Below are 24,785 nucleotides of genomic sequence, written 5' to 3' on the forward strand. Positions count from 1 at the left end.
GTTGAAACAAAATGTAATGGAAAAGCCGAATAAAGGAAGCCTTATAATTTGCCCATCAACATCATGAGGAATATTAAAGGACACAGTCAAGTTGCTAATCCAAAAATAACAAAGATAGTGCCTGATTCATCGCTCAGATTCACTGAGGTAGTCATATCATAAATATGACCCAGAATGCTTATAAATTTCCAAATATTAAAACATATACATTGTTCTGATATTTTAAAGTCAATGACTCTGCTTTGGCTCAGCACGAGGATCCAAAGGAAGAGATGCAACCTGTGGCTGCCTCAGGAGATAACAACATTCTCAGTCAAGAAACAAACTTCCAGAATTTGGCACCCAAGTCAAATTCCATAAAAATAATTTGCCAGACTTAAAAAGGCTTTGCATCAGTTCTATTGGGGTGCGTCTCCCCACTCCACAGTCTCAATTACTTTGCAGCTCCATGTGAGATACAGCAAACCTGGGACTGTCCACAGCTTGTTTGATTGGCCAGCTGAACAAACTGGGCTAAATTAGCATAAAAAAAAACTAAACTAGTCAAATGCCACGCTTACTCTAGGTTTTACAGGTGAACAAAGCTACACGCAACTCTGCATCAGAAAGGAGCTTCTGGGCCATCAAACATGATTTATTATCCCAGGCATTGTTCCATGCAGGCATAACAATATCGCTTTAGTTCAGGAGCCAGAGGCTGATGCTAACTTTTTAGGCCTCCTGTCATAGCACACACCTGCATGTTCACATTTCCAGTGGAAAAAATACCAATGGACAGTCTCCAATAACTTGGCCAGTGTGCCCCACAGAACTGAAAACAAATACAGATAACTGGGAGGTGGTGGTGGTAAGGAACACAAAACACAGATGACCCTCAAAATATTTTTCCTTATTTTTCTTCCATTTAACATTCATATTTATCAGAGGAATTTCTACCAAAAGAAGGGTCATTCCCTCCCTCCCTCGCTGAGCTCCACTCCCCATTTCACAGGGCTGAGTCTGATCCTGTGCTCCTATCTGCATGAAGGGATACAACCGCCTCTGAGGAATGCCACTTAACATTGGTATTTCTCCTGGAAGGAAATTTTAAAAGACCATCTCTTCAGGCCATGAATACTTATCTGTTGGACACAGTATACATGCAGAGCTACACTGCATAAAGACATCCATTTGCTATTTTAATTTTATCTGGAACCTATGGGAGCAATTCCACATAGCTGGCTTATTGTAATACAGCCTCCTTCTCCCACAAAAATTCTCCCAGACCTTGACCTTACACACACTCTTTGATCATCTGCATTTTCCCTTTCTTTCAGATGGCATTCTGAACAGAGGTGATAAAATATGCTCAGTATTCAAGGGGAGGATGTTCCACCAGCTGACGTTGTTGCACTGTCTGTTAGCTTTAGAAAAGAAGGTATATTTTATACAGAAAGCAGCTAAACACTATTAGTCAGCTTGCACTCAATTGTTACCGGAGTAGGAAAAAAAATCAGTTACATCTTTTGGGGAAATTAATACAACTTAGACCCCATGGCCTGGTAGCATCTAGAAGCTCTTAACCATTTCATATAGAGTATTCTGTCATCCTTCTTGTTTTCCACCAAAGTTACAGTACGCAGCTTGTATTATGCTACAGCCTGTTATTTCAGGTACTCATCTTTCCTTGGGACTTGGACAGCTTTCCTGCTTCCAAATAAAAAGTGTTTTGCTCAGGGAAACAATAGCTCAACCAGGTCTATAAACCATTTTCTGTATCTTATCTCTTCTTTTGATTTCCATCAAATTAAGCTGAGAGCTAAAATTTTTTTGGAACTGCAAAATAATAAATTACAACTTGTATATGAAAGACGATTACTGCTTCAGTTCCACAAAGCAGACACGCAGTATCAGTTGTCTTCATACCTTTGAAGACCTTTTGTAAACCATCATTATCTGCAGTCTTAGTCTTTTTTTTAATTCAGTGACTGATTTACTATTTCTTTCTAGACCTCAGAACAGTTCATTGCTTCCCAGTAAATATTGTAGGTCTTGGTCTAAAAAAAAAATCTTTTTTATTTCATTTTTGCCAGATGTACACAGGAAGTGGCAGATCATAAACCATGCAGAAAGTTAATTTTATTAGTTTGTAGACACAGGACAGATCCTGCAATAGTGGACCATAAGCAGGCTTCTGCACCTAGGCATGTGCACTGAAATGTAGGCTGATGTCTACACTGAGAATTAGGACTGACCACAATTTGCTGTTTCTCACTTCTATTCAGTGCCTAGAGGAGAAGCAGTTTGCAGACCAGGTCCTAGAAGGGCTCTAAGAAGCAGAGTGTCTATGGAGCAGGCTGAGACAGTGGACTGAAGGTAACACCACGATCCATCCTAAATATCGGTGCATACATGCAGTTAGGATGACCAGAGGCACAGCAATCTAAGAATAAAATTTAAGACTGCAGCCACAAGCATAGCTCTGGAAGTATTCAGAATATGAAACAGCATACAAACAGTAATCAAAACAAGAGTAGAGGATATACAGTATCACCGTGAGATCTGACATTTGCAGATTTATATTTTTAATTCCCTTTCAAACTACCCCAACACCACTAAACAAATCATACACACCCTCTACAGAGTATATTTGATATATGAAAACACAACACTGCTTTCCCATTATAACCTTCCCTCCTCCCACCATTATTCCTTCAGGATGTACTCCTAAAAGGCCTCAAAAGAAACATACTGTTGATATTTTACATTTAAATGACAGGAAACCTCCCACATCAGTCCACATATACTGGGCTAAGTTTCCTCCTCCTCCTGTGCTGCTCTGGTTGAGAGAGGATTTAAAAGTGAGAATTCTTATCTCATAAACCTTCCATCCCTTTTTCTTTCAAAAAAAAAAAAAAAAAAAAAAAAAAAAAAAAAAAAAAAGAATCCTTGAAACAGGAAATTCCAGCACAATTCAAAGACAACAGAAGTGGGGGGTAGAACAGAAAAAAAAGATAGTTAAGGCTCGTATCATTCAAATGGTGCTTTTACAAAAGGGTACATCTACAAGGCACGATGCACACAGGACAACTGAGCTAGCTCATGCTCCAGAAGAGCAATATGTTCATTTATTGGGCATTTCTGAGAACCACATGCACCTAACTACAATGCTTTCTGTACCCAAGTCTTACAAATTACTTTCCTTAGCATGTGAGATATAGACTGAGATATAGGATACGGACTTTGAGAAAGGAGGTATTACTAGCCATATGACACATTTTTTTCAGTTTAAAAGTTGCTATAAGCTTTAAGGATACACTGTTCCTGTCTGAAAGTGGGACACTGATCTCCAGATGGCATTTCTGGAGAGTTTTTTCTATATCATCATTGGTGCCTATACCTGTCCAAAGACTCGTGTATTTAATATAGAGCAACCTAATAAACAAGATGATATCTATGATCTATGTCACCAATTTTTTCCTCCAGCATGACAAATCAGCCTTCAGAGCCCTGACATCCATTATTGCTGTGTAAAGGCAGAACAGTACAGATCTCTCTGCATAGAAGTACAACCTCATAACCAAAGCAGACAAGAGAAAAGTTGAAGCAGCACACAAAGATTTTTATCCTAAAAGAAAATACTCCCCTGGAGACACCAACCAGTTCTTTTCACCGGAACTGTTTTTAAATACAAGGCTAGAAATCAATCTTGTAATTGCAAGCACTTTGTGTATTAGAGATTCATAAGCCAAACAAATGAGTTTAGAAGAAAAAGGAAAAAGCTGCCAGCTGCCACTGCTCTAAGGCAGACATTATTTACACCAGGAATTTAACCTTCCATTGCAGATCCTAATTTTTCCATGTGAAGAAGTAGGACAGCAATATTCACCACAGATTTCTTCAAAGACCACCGTGTCGGGATAGTCTACTCTACGTTGCCTTTGCAAGGAACATAAGGTTCAGTTGCAATTCCGTGTTCCTGTTCAGTGTAAACCCTCATTACCAACTTTGTTTGAGAGATCAGTTTACCACCTGCAGATGTGATCTTTTACCAAATTGGTATTTCATAAAAAGCACTGAAATTATTAACAAAGAGGTTCAATTTTATTTTTAAGGGACAGACTTAAGACCTGGATTGCACAGGACAGCACCACAGGACAAAAGACAAAGCATAGCCACTTCTGTCCTCAAAAACATATGCAAATTTAATGTCCTCAAAATAGCATTCTCACCATCCATACACACAAAAAACATGGTAATGAAGTTTAGCGTCTGTACGCTGAGATACGTCCATGTGCAGGTATGTATACACATACACACATACATACTTACACTCACATAAAAAACACACAGGAGGTGTGGTTATTATTGCATTATTTAAAGTTCTTGGAATGGACCTACTAGCAATGGTAACAGAAGTCAAAAAAGAACAAAGACATTTCAAAATGTTAGGTAACTGTTCATATTGTATATAAATCATAGATTTAAGATATTCAGCTAAAATATCAAAAATGTTCAAAAGGATTTCACAGCTATCTAGCGCTCTCCTATCGGAAAGATAGCATACTATTTTGAAAGAAAAATGTAGTATTAAGGTGCAGCCATTTCTGGAGTGGAGACTGACGACGATGAGCTGGTGCACACAGGAGTCTGCGATACATCACAGGAACAGTAAGTCTGAGTCAAAAAAGCAAACCAAGACCTTCTTTTTACAGGAAAAAAAAAACAGTATTTTTAAGGATCCACTTTAAGATGTACACAGCAACCTTCATGGTGTTTACCAACACAGAATGAGTATAAACAGTGTCTGCATTTCAGTTTATCTTTCTAAGGAGAAAGAGAGATTTCAAATAAAAACCCATGTAGACATAACGGAACTGAGTTAGTGTCACTGTCGAGACTTATGTTTTGAATTCTCAGCCTTACATTGTTTCACCCTAAAAAAATAATTCAAATGAGTGAAGTGGTGGTATTTTTGACTTTGAATATACAAAGCAGAGATAGTCTGCTGAAGTTCTTGACTACAGGCAAAATTTTTTCCATGTACCTGAGACAATGTCAGCCCTGCAATAACAGAGTTTATATATGGGTATAGCAGAGACAGTAATAATCTACCTGTCTTGGGCTCAAACACCCATAGAAGCTACAGCAAACACTTGCATATGATAAAATACCCATGACGCCTAGGCAGACTTACACTGGCTAAAAACAAAGCAAATCCAAATTTTGCTGGCATTGGTGTTAAACTGGGATTTCGGAATCTATCATTTCCACCGTAGCAGTTGTCTATCTCCCCTGATAAGCAGCCACCCACCATCTCAGTAACACTGACACTGAAGTTCGTCTTTACGTATACTACCATAATCCTTCCTCTATCGTCAGCAATAGAAGCCAATCTGCACTCACAAGGCTGTTGCTATACAAGTGAAGAGTCTCTACACCACTCACTAAAGTTTTATAGGGTTGAGCCTTGGGTTTTGTTTTTTGATTTTTGTTTTTTAAAATCACATCCAGGTGACAATAGCAGTAACTCAGCTCTGCGTTAGGCTGTTGTAGTCACAGGAAGTGACACAGTTGTTGAGGCAGCAAACAGCCCAGACATCTGTCTCCCTCATGGGAGAAAATGAAAGACGAGCAGTAGAAGATCTCAGAGATGGGTTTTTAAGAAGAGACTAACTCCTGGAATATGCTGGCCTATTTAACGAGACCCTTGATACTACAGCTCCACTTCTACTGATATACAAGCCACCTAAACTGTCAGTAGTAGTTATGCCTACGTGAATATATTGGAGTCAAAAAGTCCCTCCATCAAAGCCACCAAAAGCGTTCAGTAACACAAATATCTGCATTACTGTCTTTCAGTGAAACCTTCAGTTCTAAGCACCTAAATAATTTAAAGATGAGACCAAACTCTGAAAGCTTTACAAGCAAATTAAGTATCTGGACTTTTTATTCCTTTTGATCCTGTAGAATAAAAAAGATAAGCTAAATTTACTAGACAGCAGAATATTTCAGAAAGTTATCGCTGAACAATTCCATTGAAAACCAACAGAACTGAAGAAAGAGCTAAATTTGATCAGAATCTTTCTCACTGCTAAACATTCTTGAAAGGAAGAGACTGCAGACTCATTCTCAGGAGTCCAGTTTGAATTTATAACAACTGGTAACTTGCAGTTTTATATATAAATACTAAGAGTTGACAGATACAGAATCTACCACTAGATTTCCAGAAGTCACTCCTTAGCATACAAGTGGTCCTTACCATTTAACAGCCAGATGCACTTTATGTACTGGATTTTTTTTCAAACTCAGATAATGCAATGTTATACCATGTGAAAGTTTATAGTTTCATTGGCTAAGTTTTCATGTATTTAGTGACCACCAACCTGCAGGGGAGGTTCAGGAGAAAGAAGTTTCATCTTCTTACACATTCTAAGCAGAGCTCTCTCCAAGCAACATCAGTGCCCCTGAGACTTATATCTATAAATACAAATAAATACACTTCAAATAATGTTGTAGGGGAATTTTGTGGTATACTTCTACTTTTTAAATTGATTTTTATAGAAATTCAATAGTTGGTACAAAAGTGATACAAAAGAAATATTCTACACATCTTAAGAGAGCTGTTTTGTGTAAGTGCACTACTGCCCTCCGCTGGACCCGATCAACATCTGCTCCCATATTTACAAACCACCTTAACAGACCCTGAAGGGAACTGCACCTCTAGATCATCGAGATTGTGATATGAGAGCTCAAGATTTATACAAATACAGAATAAATGCAGCAAGTTACTGATCGATACATAAGCTGTGATAATTCATCACCTTAAATGCTACAGCAGCTTGTTCCTTCCCTCATGAGCATCAGGAGGAGAATCCAAAAATGGGTATCAGCATCAGCAGCAGAGCTGGCCTGTGGGACAACAGGATAACATTCAGAGAACTACAAGTCAACCAGCAACTTTCATATGCAAAAATACTTAAAAGCCTTAATGTTATTACTGCAAAACTACTGCAGCTTATAATGCAAAAATTAAGCATATAAAGTTAAATGGGATTTCAATGTAATTGTTTTGATTTTGGTGGAATTAAACCAAGGATGAGTTTTACTGTTAAACTAAATCCTGCTTTTGATTATCTTACACAATCCCACTTAAAGGCTCAGATGCATGTTCCGGTTACCACAGCTTAATGAGTTGCGGTGTGTAAACTAAGCTGTAACAGGCAGAGCACATTTTAGCCCCAACAATCATGAGATAAAATACACAGCTTAAGCCTTAGCATTAAAAAGTTTAGGCAAAACAATTTTAGTTTTCACATGTTATTGCTAAGAATGGACACAAGTTCAGCTACTGCAGTCTAGCTGATGAGAAACAACTCACTGAACAGCAAAACTCCTAACCCTATGCTGAACCATAAATTCTAAGGTGATTAACAAAGTCTTTACAGTGTATTTTAATGCAATTTACATTTATATTTTAACCTAAACTAGCAAATGAAGTAAACACAGCTAGAATTTGTGTATTTAGTATACTACACAGGTATAAATGCAGTCCATTGAGTAACTTAAGTAGAAAAAATAGCCAGAGTAAATGAAGGATAAAACTGGAGGACAGACTTGTAATTCAACATGACCTTGACCAATCTGAGAATTGGTCTGAGAAGGGTGGCATTCAACAGTGACCAGATCAAGCAGAGTCAGCTGCAAAAATCCAGAATGAAAACAGCTGTTCTCAGACTGCAACTTCCTCATCCTTTTTGATCATAAACTTCATGAAAGTTAACACTGTTGTGCCACTATAAACACCACAGTATGATGGATAAACTTGAATACATCCTGAGACGCACATTCAGCTCTAGTAAGGCCTCAGCCGAGTAGGAGTATATAGTGGTTTTCCAGCATTTCCACATTTCAGGGAGATGTGTCCCACATGGAAAGGATCCACGAAGGAACCATGAATAATCAGAGCTAAAAGTCATGATCTGTAATACGTAGGTGAACTGGCATTCTTTAGTCACTGTTCAACTAAAGAAAAAAAAAAGACTCAAGTGGGACAACCTTAGTAGTTTTCAAATATATATTAATATATATTATATAATAATAATGTAATATATACTGTTGCAGAGAAGGAGTAACTTATTTTCTATATCCATGGTGGACAAAAGGAAAAATAGTAATATGTTTAAACAGCAGCAATAATCATTCAGTTCACACATTGAAAATCTTTCAGTGAGAGATATAGTAAATCATTAGAATAAGTTACACCAAGTCTCACACACCAAAAGGCTTTTAAGACCAGGTTAGACACCCACAGATACATAAAAATATAGGAAAGTTGGGTGCGTGTGGAAAACTAGTGATCTCTGAACTCTTTTCCAGCCTATTTTGTCTACAAATTTCAAAAATAAGTAACTGTAAATGCAGCTGAGAAAACAGATTTCTTCTAACACACCTCTCTCTTGATAGTAACTCTATTTCAGTAGACTCAAGCCCACAGTTTATGGGCAGCACCTTGGTTACAGAACCTTCAACACTGCTCCAGCTCTCTATTCCTGAAGGCACCTTTTTTTCTTGGTCACTTATAACTCTATGCATTTTGAACTTAAAATACAGACCAAGTAACTGAGAGAACGAAAGAATGCCTCCTTAAAATTACCCTCATGCTGAGAGCACGCAGTAACCCAGTGCAAAGTCTAAACATTCAATGGAAAAAGTAAAAATCTATTTTCTTTTTTCCCCAATATTGGAATTTCCTTATTTAAAAGAGTGGTAAAACCCTAACTTTTTGTTTGGGAGAAGGCCTATAACCCTATTCTTTCACAATTTTTTGAACTCTGGTTCACGTTTTGCTGTAACTGTAATCACCTATTAGAGGAACAAATATTTCTACCATTCCGTTTTGAGGTTTTTAAATTCTAGATGTTATACAGACAAGAGGAGGAGGAGGAGGAAAGCCACTACACAAGAGCAGCCTTTAGTTCACGTTTACAGAAAGATCAAAAGGACAGTGGCTTTCTTACAATGAATGCAAAGAGATGGCAGTTGCCGCTACCTCCTTTTGCTGCTGTTTCAGCTTTTGCTGATGAGCTGCAGGGGTGCTGATGTCCTCCTGTCACTGACTGCTGCAGTCCCCAGTTCTTCCTCACTCATTTGCTGCGTGCTTTACATAGCTGTCCTGTTACTAATACCTTATTGTCTGTCACCAACCTAACCTTCTGTTGCCCAGTAAAAACAACTTTTTTGAATATTCTGAAACACATTCTGAAGCATCAAAAGGAAGGGGAAGACTCTCAGCCAGGAGAGACAGTTCAGAGCTACTGCTTGCTCCCTCACCAGTCCTCCACCACTCAGGCTCCTCTTCACCAGGCAGTAATTCTGGAGAAATTTAAAGCGGCTGCAACAACAGCTTCCAGCTCCCCAAAGCTCTGGCCCAGTTTTTAATGGGCTTTTTCCAGGGAACCAGCCAAGAACCTAGAGCAGGAAGCGGTGGTTTCCTTTCAGTGACGCCATCCCTCAGAAACACACCTGTCTCCTCTCCCCTCCCAGTCGCAACTCGAGAAGGAAACAGATGTTTCCCACCCCAGAGCGCCCACAGCTGAACTCCCCCGAGCCTCGGCCCCTCGCCCTCCCACCCCACACCAGGGCTCTCCCCGCCCTGCGCTGCTCGGCAGTCCCCTGCTCCCCAGCACGTCCCCCCTCCTCTGCCGCCGCCCACAGCGGCCTGCCCTCTGCCCGCCAGCCGCCTCCCCCCACCCCCGCCCGAGGCCTGCCGCTGCTTGCCGCCCCCCGCCCCGCTAACGGCCCCGCTCCCCGGCCCCCGCTGCGCGCTGCTGCGGGCCGCCAGCGCAACGTGCCCCGCCCCGCCCAACGGCTGCCGCAGCCCCGCCCCTCCCCCGGCCTGGCATCCTGCTACTTGGCCGTTGAGCTGTCCATCAAGCGGCAGGCGGAGGCGGAGGCCAATCAGATGCGCCGGCTTCGGCGGAGGGGCGGGCCGAGCTGCGGCGGCTGAGTGGAAGCGGCGAGGGGGTGGCGGCTGCGGCTGGGCCGGCGGTTGCGGCTCCTCGCGGTGGGTCGGGCGGGCGCCTGGCCGCGGCGGAGCCCCTGCTCCGGCCTCGTGCGGCGGCCGCGCGTGGCGAGGCCGGGCCCGGCGGCGGCGGCGAGGCCGGAGGAAGCGGCCGTAGCGCGGGCGGCCTGGGCCGCGGCGCCCCGAAGGCCGCGGGGGCGGAGGCCTCCTGCGGCGGCTGCCGCCGGCCGCCCCGCTCGTGGCGCGCGGTTATTTCTCTCCTTTAAAAGTAAGTTATTTTCTTTTATGTCCTGCTTTATTGTGGTCACTGGGCTGCGACGAAGCTATCTGAAATCTGGCTGGAGAAAAAACAGTGTTAAGGGACTAGTGTGCTGGGCGCTTGCAGGTGAATAGAATTAAAATAAGTATTTTTGTTTTGGAAGCAGGCATGAAGAGAAATTACTGGAGAGGTAAAGAAAAGCATGGATGGAGCAATCGCAAACGAAGTTACCATCGCTGTCGGTATAGAAGAACCAATCACAGTGACTATGCAGAAAGGCAAGTATATGCTATTTGTATTTAAGGTAGGTTAAGCTGCTAGATGTGATTAAATTTGCTGGTAGCTGTCTAGAGATGTGGTTGTCACCTAAAAATCGAGAGGGTAGTATTTTTGTTATCGTATCTGTCATCAGAAATGTTCCTGTTAGGAGTGGAATTACACTGAACTTTAGAAATTCATCAGATGCTCACAACTGTATTTTGGTTCAGTGTTTCTTTGAACTAATCCTCTTGTATTTGCCTGATCTTGTTTTGTAAGCTCTTCATCAATATGCAAAGGTAGTTCAGGGAAGAAAAATGAAGTACTTCCCCACACATTCGTTTTAGCCTTCAGTGTCTATTACTGTAAAAGCTGTCATTTAGAGACACATTAAAAGTGTTTTTAAATGTTTAAAAATACTTTAATAACGTGCAGTAGAGTAGGTAGGTGTTCTTGCTATATCTAGCAGATCAGGTAACTGTAACAAAGAGGGTCTTAGGAATAATTCACTGCCTTGAAAAATGACTTTTTTTCTAAAAGTGCATCTTGAACTTTAGAACTCCTCCTTTTCTATGTTGGTCTCTCTTACAGGAGTAGTATGGGCTATTAGTCCTGCTTTAGTTCCCTAGGCATTTTTTTTGTGTGTGTGTGAGAGAGAGTGAGATAGAGTGCTAATGGAGCAACTCTTTTTGTAAGAAAAATTAGAAATATGAACAGGCTCTAATTCAGTGAATATAGATTAAAAATGATTTTATTAAAAAGCTTTAAGTATTCTGATCTGGTGGGATTTTTTTCCTATTGAATTATTATGTTCTTTAACTACTTTAAGCTTCTACAATGAGTCAGTTATAGAGCCTGCATTAGAACTAGATGTGTTATTTTGTTTTTAATAAATTGCAAATCATGTAAGGCATCCTGACCTAATGCTTATAAGATGCCATGTAATAAGAACTGTCTTGATAAGTGAGAATTGTACAAGTGACTCAGAAAACATCCAAATCAAATTTTGTTCATCAGTATTGAATGTATTTATTCTAATGATTTCAAAAAGAAATAAGCTGCAGTTACCTAGAATCAACTGCAGTAATGAGGACAAAAGTAGAGAGGGTTTTTTTACTCAAACTTTTCCTTTGAATTTTTGTTTAGCTTCCTTCTTTTAGAACCTCATCAGCAAGATTTGTCTCAAAGACGATAGCAAAATATTTTTTACCTGACAGCAAGATTCTGTATATGCTGTCTCACTTTCCGCTGTAAAGCGTTCCCGTGTTTACAAGTCTTTGTTTTGTTTTGTAATACAAGAGGAGCTAGTAAAATGCCAAGAATTAATGTTTTGCTGAAGTGTTAAAGGCGGGTGTATAATCAGAATCCACCTCCAATATTTTAGCAAATAATAAAGACTCTTAAGATGTTGATGTCTCTAATGTTCTTAAGAGGTTGTTAGGCTAAACGTTTTTGCTGTTTGTTTTTTATAGTTTAGTGTATGCTGATTCACACAGTATACTTATGACAGTCCTGCGAAATTGCACTTATTAACATGATAGCAAACTGCTTTCAAGAGCCTTTGCAGTAAAGGTTTATAGGACAGTTGTGAGCCTGTCTTGAAGGCAATACTATCTTTTAGACTTGAACAGGAGACGACACAGTCCCCCGTGACTGCAGGCCCCAGCAACAGTGAAAATCCTTATTCCAGTTTAACCCAGAACTCTGTAGCACCAGGTAAGAGACCATGTTTACTGGTGAAAAAATGAGTGTCTATATGCTAATTGTGTGAAGAAAAAGAAAAAGGAGTAATAGGAGTGTTAATATTATGGTGTTAAAGGAAGGATATAAATGGAAAAGTTTGTAGATGAAAGTGATATCGGATGATCTAAAAAGGTATAGTAGGTGGGGACAAATATACTTTAAAGCCTACAAGCCTTTGTCATGTTTGAAAACTTGTGTGCTTAGCCAAGCTGATTAGCTTGAAGAAATAGGATTCTCTTTCTCTCTATAAACCTGTCTTTGGGAAGAAAATAACTTTTGTTTCTTTTCTCATATGAGCTGGAGATGTTATAAAATAGATCTTTCACCAAAACCTGCTAATAAGCAAAGAAAATAAGAGAACATACAAAAATTACAACCTGTGTCCAATATTCAGCCTTTTTAAAGCTCAGCTACCCACAACTTTAGAAAAAATATAAATTCGTGTCTATTCCTTCAATGCATTTTCTTATCTGTGAGAGGTATTTTCTGATGGCTAAATGGTCTATTTGTTCATTAATCAAGGAGGCAGCCAGAGAACTTAATACAGTAATTATACTATTGAGGAAGATACCCCTTTTGCATTCCAGTTTCCAGGCTCGTATGTACATCGCTAATAAAACTTAGCTTGGAGTAACATATGTTTCTCTGAAGTGGGAAAGTCCTGAAACAGTACTAACTGTATAATATCTTAACAACAGAAAGAGTTTAAACTGACCCTCTTATGTATCAACCCATTCATACTTAAGCCTTTTAGAAATATGTACCCTGCAAAGCATTTGTTGCTGTATAATCGGTTTAAATACACTGAATGCTTGCAGTGTTAATAACCTTATTGATGGATGTACTAACTCTACACTTTTTTGACCTGAATAAATCTTGGCTGTTTGTTGACAAGCCAAACCTGAAAAATGTTGACAAGGAGATGTATTTAAAGTAATCTGGTTTTGCTGCTGATTACAATTCAATTTTTAGCAATAGCAAAAGGTTTAAATACAAACTCTTGAAATGAGGTGAAGATGTTAACTTTCACCTTTTTCAAATAAAATCCTTTACCTTGAGGCAATCTGCCATTATAAATCTGTCAGAAGTGTTTCGCCTGTCTAGTGTGAATTTACCCAGATAATGAAGGACTAAAATTGAATGCTTCTCTCTTCTCAATCCATCTGTTGAATGAGCATCTGTATATTGTCAAAATGTACTCTTGCTTGTATCTAAATCTGTCAAATGTATTCAGGAAAAGGTGGCATGTTCTGGGAAGTGAATCACTTTATTTCCATTTGGATGATGCTTAGCTGCCAATTATCTCACTTGAGACTTCCCTAACTAGTCTTTTTAAGCAACAATGTCCCCTCATGACTGATTTATGAAGAACAATCATTTCTGTTCTGCAGCAAAAACCTTTCCCTTCGCTTCTCTGATCTATCTGAATTGTCTTGCTGGCATCCCTTCTGTACTTGCGTAATGACACTGCATTTGCAAACTTTCCTTTAAGTGTCAGCAGTTATTTGATAAGAGATAACAGTGTCATCTGTTCCCAGTCTGTTTATCATACTTGAGACCTGCTGGGAGCAAGAGCTTTGAGCTTTGTAACCCTTTGACATTCCTGTGAAGAATGTCAAAGAAACTTGTTATCCACATGACTTTTGCCTGTTGTTTGCCACTTTAAGAACTGCCAGGATTTTACTATGACTCGGAAAAGAACCGCTATTTTCGTCTACTGCCTGGGCATAATAACTGTAATCCACTCACCAAGGAGAGCATTCAGTACAAGGCGATGGAATGTAAAAGACTGAGACTCTTAGAAGAGGAAGAAAAACAAAAGAAGGTATGGCCTGAAAAAGATTGAAGTTAAACCTTATTGTGTTCTGACCCAGGACAGATCACAAGCTAAACTCCTTCAATTAAGCTGGCTGGAAAATGAAAATTCTTTTTTGCTGAGAGTTTGGAGTCCTTGAAGTTCTTGAAGAACTTGTTTGTCCTACACAGGAATGAAAACAAGCCATTTCCAAAACTAAATTTGTAAAGAGACAGGAGCTGTGCTCAGAATAGCAGGTAGTCCAATGATTACACTTAGAATATTGGATGCCGGGTTTCAAATCCCTGCTTGGAATCTGCAAAGTGTCGTCTTAATTGTAGATTTTCTACATGTTTAATAAACACATTAATTGTCTTCTTGGACCCTGAGAAACAGTACTAATGAAGTTCTATTGAAACAGCAATTCTGTGAAGAATTCTTATTTTTTGGCAGGAAAAAACAAAGTTGGTGTTACCTTTATCATCAAAAGCATATAGACTTTCCAGGCATAAACTTTAAGGCATAAAGTGTTACAGCAGAGTAAATATTGGTGAATAATATCAGTAGTCTGGGTAAAATACTGAACAAGGGTATTTTATAATTACTTGAAAACCAAGAGCTTTGTAGCTTTACAAGTCAGTAGCTGTAGCTCAGCTTAAACATGCCGAGTGTTAAGTGCTCTTGCTTGGAATGAGTGCAGTTCTGACTTCAGCCAGCAATTCAGCTCTTCCATCTTCACTATGAAAATGCTACAGATGTCTCCTTAATTCAGCTGTTTCCATGAGCAATTTTAGTTTAGTTTTCAAAAAGCTGCTTGCCGGGTTGTTTTCAATGGGAACTGTGGACAGAAACCTTTTCTCAAAATCTGGCTGTCAAATCAGATGTCTGAATCAGGGTCCCAGATGTAAACATTTTGACTTAAACGCTTGCTCTGTCAGAGCGTTATCAAAAAATTTTTACTCAAACTCTGCCAAATATTCTTTCATTTGCTGTCTTCAGTATTTAAAGTGTTCACATGAAATTTTGAAGTGTTGTGCTAAACTGCTTCTCCATTCATCACAGTAAGACTGCATAGTTAGTAGCAGTCTTGTGGTGATGGAATGTTTTGCTATATATAAAGAATCTAAAGTGTTGCAGTGAAACCAGAAGGTGATGTCACACCTCTAGGTGGTACTGTTGATTATGTCAAGTACAAATAGTGACTAGATTTTTTTCAGTTTTTGTATTTAGGAGCACCTGGCCTCCCTCAGATAATTTGTTCTTGATTATATTTCTCTTCCTGTTTGCATACTTGCCCTAGTAGACTACAGAGGTGATACTGGAATGTGTTTTACAGACCTTTTTGTATTTTTGTATATAAATGTAGGCTAGAGGAAAAGTTAACAAAACATCCTAAGTATCAAGGATCTGTGACTGCCTTTGAATCATAAACAAGCAAATAACTGAATATGCTTCCATTTTATTCTCTTCTAGAAAACAGCTAGGGCTGGACTCAACTCATCTATGCTGTTACATAAAAGGCAGCTGGGTTTGCTCAGCTCCACAAGTTATTGCAGGTAAAATGATTTGAATTCTTTTCTGTTTGCATTACCAAGTTCTGCTGTTAGTGCAGTTTTTCCCATCAGTTTGGTTTTTTTTCCATCCCTTTTACAGACTAGTCCATGAATTAAAAGTAAGCTGCATGCAGAGGAGGAAGATAGAAATTCACAGTCCAGATTCCTCAGTCGCTGGAACCAACAATTTTAAAATAATTGTGGTATGTTATGAGATCTGCTAAGCCTTTAGGATTAAGGGAGCCTGTCTTCACTGGAAATTCAGGCTCTTGTATTTGAATCCCACAGCTCAGATTCTGCTTTCAAGGATGCATTATTTGGGTTGTATTCGTTCTCAAAAACTGTGCTGAGTAATTTTTATAAGAGGTAAGAAGAGGCCGTTCCTTGCCTAGAAAGGGGAAATGATGAAAAGGAAAGAGATGACAATGGTTTTTGGAGCTGACCAATCTGTTCTCTTCAGAAGTACATAAGAGTCATAATTAGTGGATAGTTGAGTGGACAATTATTTTTTCGTGATTTTTTTTTCTTAAGGGAAGACAAAGAAAATGAAAGAGAAGAATTTGTGGAGTAAAGAAGTCTGGTCCCTAAAGTCTCTCTAGATGTCAGGCAGTTCCTACTGTTTTTGATGGTACTATGTGTGCAAGAGAGGCTTCAAATGCAGGAAGTTCTCATATACCAGCTTCCAGCCTTGTAAACAGAGCACTTTATGAGTTACCGAAGCCAGAAGGGGGTGGCATACTTAATGTTATAAAACAAAAATTGAAGTGCAATGCCAGCTGTTTCACTGCAGTGTGGTCCAGTAAGAGGAGAAGGTTTGTGCAGTGTAGGAGAATTCCAATGTCATAGTTTGTAAGACTTAAAATTTGTTGTGCTGAGCCCTTCACAGATACCAGTCTGTGTTTACTAATTATCTAGAGTAAGTGGCCAGAATGGGTGTAATTGGAAGGAGTATTTCTTGTTGGTAAAGGACTGACTTCTAACTTACTGAAAGCATTTTCTGTGCATGTATATACAAAGGTGGCCGCTGTGTTTTAGAGATGAATACAAAGTGGGTGGTGGTGAAGGGATCAGAATTAACGTATTTCTTCAATTTAGACCTAATCCAGCTACCTAAAATTATTTTTTCCGGTAAGTTTTCAATGTGACAATGTTTTTATTTTACAGGCAGATGTCGCTTGTGAGCGGATATTCACTGTGAACGATGTAGAACATGGAGGGTGTAAATATGGTATCATCAATCTCAGTGGTTTGGGGAAGGAGTCTCTCACTGTGGAGATGTATGACAATCTCTACTTCACAAACCGCAAGGTACTGTGTTCTATTCTTGCTCCCTTTGGTTGTATTCCCTAGACGCTGTCCTTAAAGAAGCAAAAGTAGAAATGTCTGAGGACTGGGGAGTAGGTTAGGAAGAGAGAATAGAAGAATCTGGCAGTACGAAGTTCTGATAAACAGAACTGCGCTAGTCTTGTCTCATAGTTCTCTATACCAGCCTTAGCTCTCGAGCACTGTCCTACACATGTAACAGAAAGCTATATGGAAGGTACCACCTTCGAAGGATCGTGCTTACTGCAGAGTTGCATTTGGCAATAGCTGACAAAACTAATGTTGAAGACCAGAAACTACTAGGATTTGTTTGCTGCTTTGGTAAAAATAAGTTTGGAGAAAATTTTTATTCTTGAACGGGAAGAATATTTACAACAGGCTTCTGTAATCTCTGCATGTTCACATCCTTTTTAAGGATGCTGCCTTAAATAACAGGATACGCTTCAGTTGCCTCAGTTCAGATTTGGACAGGCTTCTGAATGCTGCCCTGTCTCTTCCTACATTTAGGAGGAGTATAAAGCTAAAATTAAAATGTTCTGTGTGCCATTACTGGGCTAGTTAGTGGGATAAGCATATGTGCCCAGCTCTTAATCTCATGTCATCTTTGCATGGAAATACCCTTTCGTGAATTGTACAAGAGACCACAAAAATGATATGTCGTCTTGTGTCTGAAGGTGAATTCTGTGTGCTGGGCGTCCTTGACTCATCCAGATTCTCATGTTTTATATCCTTTTAAAAATGCAACATCTACTTTCAATAGTCTGCATCATGCTGCACAGAAGACATTAACTTTCAGGAAGAAATCTCACATATTTTTCCCAGAAATAATATTTTCCTGAAAAATAGAGAAAGTTATGAAAATTGAAAGAAGGCAGAATTAGTGAGACACAGGTAAGCTGCTGCTGTGTAGATATATTTAGTGTTGTTCCAATATTATAGTTGGCAAAAGCCCACAGTTGCTACTGTGGAGACTTCCTGCTTCATTAACAGTGTAGATGCCATATGGAAAATGACCACTCTTTGAAAGTGGGTTGACAGGTTTCTTGTCATTGTATTGATGGGGGAACGGGGGCTGATAATGGCAGCAATTTACTGGCATCACAGTCTGCCACTTTCAGTGAATCTTCTACAAATTTGTCTTAAGAGAAAAAGAAGATTAGTGTTATGGTAGAGGAAGCAGTGACTGAAGATGAAGAATCACAGGAGAGAGGAAGAGAAAGAGGGTTTAATGTGGGAGATGACAGACAACAGATGTACCACTGAAGTATCAAAAGTGAGGATGTAATATGCAAATGTGCATAATTTCTCCTGGGAGAAGCCATGAAATTCAGAACTGATCCATAAAGTGGCAGGAATCCATCAGACTTGCTCAGAGCTGGATGTGAGTTGTGGATTGTTCGATTTAATTATCGTAGGCTTTCATGTAGTCGTGTCACAGATTTACCACACTGAACTTGAAAAACAAGTTTAAAATCCTATTCATACTTGCTATAATGTTTAGAAAGTGTTTCAGCATAACCTTAAAATGAGGGTCCTTGCCTCCTCAATGTGCCTGCACCCCTTTGTACAACCCATCTCTCTGAAAAACAAATCTAAGCTAGTGCTGCATCATCAGCACATAAAGATGAGAAGAATGATCCATGATGCTTTTTTTGTTGTTTGTTGTTTTTGTTTTGGTTGGCTGTTCTTTTTCCTAGAAAGAACAGGAGATGCCTTAGTATTTCTCTTGCATTCTCTTTCTGGGTAATGTAAGTACACAAACTAGAACTGGAGTTCTTTCTATCCCTTCCCTATGAAAAAAAGGAAGTGTTGAGGCTTCATTGTAAGTGTGAAGTACATCATGGGTCTCAGAAGGTGCTACAAAAGGGAAAGTATTGTGAGCTGCTGTTGTGTCTAGCATCTTGCTTTTCCCATCTATAAATGTGAGGCAACCTAATTCTTTCTAGGCAGAAATCATTTGATTTCCTTAACTCAGTCCAGTAAGCTGTGTCTTATGGGAATTGCAGAAACGCCAGGCTGTGCCAGTCTGCTTCCAGCGTCATTGTTCAGCAACTCTAACCCAGGTAGGGTGGAGGGGTTGGGGTTTTTGTTCATTTTTTAGTTTACGATAGCAGTTACAGTATGAACAGAGCATGAAGGAGAGATCACTTTTATATTCTTTTTCTGTAGTAGTTGGTGAGATGGTTGTATCCTTATAAAGCATAGAAAGCCTATAGCAGTACAAGAAGTGAATGGGTCAGAGAACTGACCTGAGGAATTAATTAGTAAGCAGCATTCATGGTACTAGTTTATTTTTAGCTGCCAGTGGTGTAATCTTTGACTTTTGCATGAGAACATCTCACTTACAAAGTGAGATTTGAGATTTTTATGTTAGTAGCTCAGCCTGTAATTAATCTATAGAACCTGCAAACAAGAGGTACTCAAATTTTCTTATGTAGAATGATTTTCTTATTTAGAATCGTTGCAGAATCCTTTCTTGTAGTAGCTTCTCAAGAGTGTTCAGTGGATTAATCGAATGAAAAAATTGTTGGTAGATGTCTTGGCCCAAAACTCCCTTTCAGGCACTGGACATCACACTCAGTTGTGCATAAACGTAGTTCATTTTGAGAATCCTAGTGTCTTAAATCTATAGTATTTGTATGTTTGGTATTCTTAGGGGCAGAACTTTGTATTCATTGTACATACTTCTGTATTAGCATGGTTTTGACATCTATCACAGTAGAGAGTCCTCTAACCCAGTGACCTGATGAAATCTGCGGTAGATAAAAATGTAAAATTGCTCTATGACTCATTTAATGTTATTTCTAATGCTATTTCTGGAGGCTTAAAAAAAAGACAGATACACAGGATTAGCATGAGCTGGACAAGTCACTTTTGGAAGACAGAGGGCTACTTGGCCAGCATGCCCTACTGCTCAGTGAAACATTTTAAAGCCCTGTGCTGTAGAAGCCCTGAGTTCCATCGAACTCCTGTCTACTATTTCCTGTTAACAGCTTTAGGTATTTCTAAGTGTCATGTCATGCCTCAGTTCACTCTTCTGAATTGTTATGAGGGACCATTGCTAAGTTGTTACGGGACCATTGCTAAGTTGTTACGGGGAGTTAAGTAGAACTTACACCATGGTTTGTTTTAGACGTGTCACCTGGGTTGCCAGACATCAGGGTGAGCATGTTGGACATGCCGTTGAAGTCAATGACGTCAAGTAGACTTTGGCTGTTTAGGAACTATGTGAGTAAGAGTTAAATCTAGGTGTTGTCACTTACTCAGACCTGTCTTCTAAAACAGGACAAGAAAAACAGGAAGGAGATGATTCTAATCTACCTACACCCCTTTCTTTTTTTCTTCTATTTCTTTTCCCACTTTTTAATTCTTTTGTCTTCACTGTTCTGAAAACTTTCAGGGTAGGCTTCGGCTAATGGATAGGTTCTAGAGTAAAAAAATGTTTTCTGTTTTCAACCCATACAGTCTTGAAAAAATGGCAAACTTAATGCTGTCAGGCAAGCGTTACTTTTCTCTTCCCTGCCATGGCCAGCCCTCCAACTACTGAAAAGATTTTAGTGTCCATCATGATCATCTGTCTAGTCTACAAGACTTTAGTTTACAATCATGAAGTTCCTTTTTGTGCTGTCTCTTGAGTAGCACAGGGATACTTGACTGGGTAACATTATGGGTCTCCACTTCCAATTGCGGTGTTGAGAGGTGTGGAGATCAGGAGAAGCTTTCTGAGTTATCATCTTGTCCTTACAATTTTATGGATGTTTCATGTGTTGTTCCACTTTCCTAGGAGATCGACCTGGAATGCTGTGCAGCTTTAAGATATCCACTGCCTGGTCCTGTGCTTGGTGCCTGAATCCCCAAGCAGACAACTGCTTCAGTACAGGTGAGCTGCAAGGGTAGTTATCCTCTTTATCTCAGGGAGAATGACTTGTTGCACTTAATCTCCCAGCTGCTTCTCACATCACAGCTAAATGAACATAATCTGTCTTCTTCAGGCCTGACACGACGAGTTCTTGTGACCAATGTAGTGACAGGGCATCGACAGACATTTGGAACCAGTAGTGATGTCTTAGCACAACAGTTTGCCACACAGGTAGAAAGAAACATATACCCTTAATTTTTTCAGAGCTCTGTCTCGTTGATGGGCTATTTGTTCTGCTTGTAATAGAACTTATTGTACTATACAAAAGGTTACGATTACAGCTACTGTTAGACAACTGTTCTGCACCAGAGCTGATATGCTGATATGATCTGGTGCACAATGGAAAAGCAAAAAACAAACAAACAAACAAAAAATACCTGACTTCAAACTCCATGGCAACAGGGACAACTTTGTTAAATATGGAGAGGTAAAAGGAAATGAAACAACTATAAAGAGCAACAGTAAGAATGCATTGTAACATTTGAGAAGGTGTTCGTTTTGTGCCAGATGAACTCAAAATATTTCACTAATGCTCTGTATTGTTTCCATTTTGCAAGATGCAGACCACCCTTACAAAATACTAATTGACTTGTTTGCAAACCCTCAGTAGGAGAGGTTAATCTGGAAGGTGAGGATTCCAATTCCGATTCTGTTATATTAGATTAAGTTCCTACTAAGTACCAAGCTGAACTTTTACAACTAAATAATTGAAGTTTGAATGGAACTAATGAGTTGGCTGAAAAATGTTGCAGTGTGTAATGAAAGCTCTTGTTCTTAATGCCAACGTTAATAAAATGGTGTGACAACTGCAATGGGGAGACCTCAAAAGCTTGACATGTCTGTTGTCTGTAAAACTTAGTTACTACATTTCTTGTTTCATTTATGTACCACATTTCTTCTTTTTCTTGGATTCTTCCAGACCCCAGTGCTGTACAATGGCTGCCGTTCAGGTGAGATTTTCAGCATTGATGTGCGTCAACGCAACCGAAAGGGCCAAAGCTGGAAAGCAATTCGTCTGTTCCATGACTCAGCAGTTACATCTATTCGCCTTCTCCAAGCTGAACATTATGTTATAGCAGCAGATATGGCTGGAAAGGTACCGTTTTATGGCTTTTAGAAAGAACTTGTTATTGTTCCTTCTGGTGACTGGGCATTGACAGGTTCTTATCCAAGGTCTGAGGGAGGACACCCATTCTCTGGAGAAAATTGCTGTTCTCTGCACTCTCTCTCACTCATTTGTCTCCTAAACTGTTAGCCTGAGACAAGAGGTTTATCCAACATAAGTGATTCATATAAAGCATAAAGATTTTCATTCAATGCAGTAGTACAAAGGAATTAAGATTTGTCTGCGGCTCTATTAGTAGTCTTTGGTAAAAAGTAAGAGAGACTATTCTTTTTCCACCTCACAACAGACTTAGTAAATTAAGCACAATTTCTTTTTTTTTTTTTTTTTAATGCTTTCCAGGAACAAGTATTTTCAATGGGTATTCACGTTGTTGGCTGCCTAACTGGGTGGCAGTTCCGTATTTTGATCCATCTTGCTCCTTACTTCCAGGTGCATGTATTTACCAACTGTCAAGTGGTCTCTGCTTTGTTAATAATGCTCTCTTTTGATTAAAAAAATTACTTGAACTTGTAGATAAAGCTGTGGGACCTGAGAACAGCAAAATGTGTGAAACAGTACAAAGGCCATCACAATGAATATGCTGTCCTCCCTTTGCATGTAAATGAGGAGGAAGGACTTCTTACAGCAGGTAGGTTGACTTTTGTCCCTGTACTTGCAGTGCCTGACACTGATTTCTTGTGCCTGAGGAGTGTTTCTTAGATGTAGCTTTTGCAAACTATAAGGCTTGATTCTTTGGAACAGATAGAAATTTAGCCTTAGACAAAACATAATAAACTGAAAATGAAGAAATATGGATGTACTCTTACTATAATGACTCCTCTGTGGCTCTCAACTACTTTATCTGCTGTGTCCAGTAAAAGTGCTGTTATCTTTTTCCACAGCAGGTCTCAAGAGTAGAGCAGAAAATACTTGATTTTGAAATTTAGAGAAGCAACAGAGAAAGAGGAATCTTAAAATAATAGCATAATACACAGGCAAAAGACCGTGTATATTTTTCTTTGATGCTTAAGTGGGTAGTGTGTTGATGAACTGAAGCATTGACATGTAAGCATAACTTACCCTTGTACCCTGTCTTTACCACTCGTGTTTGTTTTGAATATACTTGGCCTCAATTTGAGATTATTGTTTATACATTTACAAGTAAATGAACAGTCATAAATGAGATAAACCTCCTGAATCCTCATGGTATAGCCAAGTTTTTCAAAGTCACCATGAACACAGTAACCTGTTCTCTTTGGATTTTTCAACGAGTGACGATGAAAATTCTTTTTAATTTGACGGGTTTTTTTTTTTTTTTTTTTTTTTTTTTTTTGCCTAGGAGCCTGATAATGAGGAAAGCATTTGAAATACTGATTTATCATTCCCTTTATTGACTGTTAAGAAATGCATGTTTTTCCTGCCTTTGCAGTATTCATTGTAGAGTTTGTCTCCTAAAATGTTAATAGGTGTTTTGCTTGCTCAGTATGTGTGGGAATGGGCAGGGTTTTTTTACCATAGACCTCCTGCTTCTTTGATGAAAATCTTGCAGAGTTCTGCACAACACCTATTGTGTGGTGTTGATTTTTTGATGTCCTTTCCTCTCCAGTTGGTCAGGATTGCTACACCAGAATCTGGAGTCTGCAAGATGCCCATCTGCTCAGAACCATCCCTTCTCCCCATCCATCATCCAAAGATGCCATTCCCAGCGTGGTGTTTTCTTCAAGACTTGGGGGTAGCCGAGGAGTTCCTGGCTTGCTCATGGCTGTCAAACAGGATCTCTACCATTTCTCCTATAACTGACGCAGTTGCTATTCTTGACAGACCTGGGATACAAAGCCACCATCCTATAGGTGACTTAAATTGTTAAATGACTGTGCCAATGAGTCAATATATGCTGTTGTTGCATCTGCTTTAGTCATGAAATTCTGAACCTCCTTCAGCAGGTTCAGCAAGCCTTGCTCTATACATCTCAGACATATTATAAATAAAAGCAGAATGCTGATTCATTTCTCAGGCAGAATTCTGCCTCTTTGACATCTAGTTGTAAGCTTTGAAAAGGTGGTAACTTGCAGTGAGGTGCTGACTCTCATACTAGCTGGACTTCCTGTTAAAAAGCTGCTCAAACTCGTTTAATCAGGAATGTGTATGATTGGACAGCTGTGGCTACGTCTACATTAGCAAGTCAACTGGTGCCACAGCATCGATTAGCAGAACAAAGCAGTTAGTGCTGAGATGCTGACATTATAGGTGTCCTCAGGTTTTGTTTGGACTTGCTCTGGTCTGGGTCCCTGAAGCAGCTGTCTCCACTACTAGTAAAAGCTATTTTCCTAGCTTTTGCTGGTAGTCCTCTGGGAGGGGCCCTGCTAAACTTTGACCATCTCAAATGATGGTAACATGCCACTGCCCTGACACCCTTTCCTCTAAAAGGTATTGCATATAGAACAAAGCCCCATTCCTAGTTCAGCACCCTGGCTGGATGTCCCTATTAATTTATCATAGAGCTTTCTAACCAAGTCTCAACCTGCTTTGGAGTTTGGTTGTCAACTATGCAGTAGTCCAGAATGACAGGCCTATTCATGCAGCTGTAGCTGATTCTCAGAGAACAAGAGCCTGGAGAGACCCCATCTTCCTTCAGATGAGATCACACCTGCAGGGATGCAGGGCTTTTGAAAACAGCTACAAATGTGACCCTTAGCTGCAAAGTTAGGAGCCAATATTTGTATTTCAGAGTGATTGTCATCTACTGGAGTCTCATTACCCTGACTCCTACTGATCAGTGGTAACTAGTTTGGGTACTTGCCCTTGCTGAACCTCAGAAGGTTCCTCT

At 39.6% G+C, this 24,785-nt stretch overlaps 1 protein-coding gene and 1 long non-coding RNA gene across 7 annotated transcripts; one reads left to right on the forward strand and one right to left on the reverse strand.

Moving 5' to 3' along the window:
- Positions 1 to 4,502: 4,502 nt before the first annotated feature.
- Positions 4,503 to 9,517, reverse strand: LOC134140636 (uncharacterized). 2 transcript variants are annotated; one of them, XR_009958449.1, is made up of 4 exons: positions 9,313 to 9,517; positions 6,804 to 6,891; positions 6,366 to 6,459; positions 4,503 to 4,656 (listed from the first exon to the last, which is right to left on the reverse strand). It is a non-coding gene; the product is annotated as an uncharacterized LOC134140636 (long non-coding RNA). The 2 variants fall into 2 exon arrangements; XR_009958448.1 differs by lacking the exon at positions 9,313 to 9,517 and adding an exon at positions 9,032 to 9,069.
- A 667-nt stretch (positions 9,518 to 10,184) lies between these two features.
- Positions 10,185 to 23,971, forward strand: DCAF4 (DDB1 and CUL4 associated factor 4). 5 transcript variants are annotated; one of them, XM_062577604.1, is made up of 14 exons: positions 10,185 to 10,271; positions 10,429 to 10,540; positions 12,142 to 12,236; positions 13,931 to 14,088; positions 15,532 to 15,614; positions 15,712 to 15,814; positions 16,776 to 16,919; positions 17,609 to 17,658; positions 18,918 to 18,997; positions 20,719 to 20,814; positions 20,927 to 21,024; positions 21,773 to 21,949; positions 22,493 to 22,607; positions 23,565 to 23,971. In XM_062577604.1, exons 2-14 carry the CDS (start codon positions 10,431 to 10,433, stop codon positions 23,756 to 23,758), a joined length of 1,503 nt encoding a protein of 500 aa, XP_062433588.1. In that variant the 5' UTR covers positions 10,185 to 10,271; positions 10,429 to 10,430; the 3' UTR covers positions 23,759 to 23,971. The 5 variants fall into 5 exon arrangements, with proteins under 5 accessions (XP_062433588.1, XP_062433590.1, XP_062433589.1 ...); XM_062577606.1 differs by lacking the exon at positions 23,565 to 23,971 and adding an exon at positions 22,861 to 23,147; XM_062577605.1 differs by having other exon boundaries at positions 10,190 to 10,271; positions 10,426 to 10,540.
- The last annotated feature ends 814 nt before the right edge of the window (positions 23,972 to 24,785 follow it).

Source organism: Rhea pennata, chromosome 5 (assembly GCF_028389875.1).
Source record: "Rhea pennata isolate bPtePen1 chromosome 5, bPtePen1.pri, whole genome shotgun sequence".
Lineage (NCBI taxonomy): Eukaryota > Metazoa > Chordata > Aves > Rheiformes > Rheidae > Rhea > Rhea pennata.

What these genes read in the sequence shown, in the direction of transcription:
- DCAF4 (XM_062577604.1), top strand. Translation starts at nt 10,431, where the DNA reads ATGAAGAGAAATTACTGGAGAGGTAAAGAAAAGCATGGATGGAGCAAT. An exon ending in CCAGAACTCTGTAGCACCAG is followed by an intron (nt 12,237 to 13,930) that starts GTAAGAGACCAT and finishes TGCCACTTTAAG; the next exon opens with AACTGCCAGGATTTTACTAT. An exon ending in ACAATTTTAAAATAATTGTG is followed by an intron (nt 15,815 to 16,775) that starts GTATGTTATGAG and finishes TTTATTTTACAG; the next exon opens with GCAGATGTCGCTTGTGAGCG.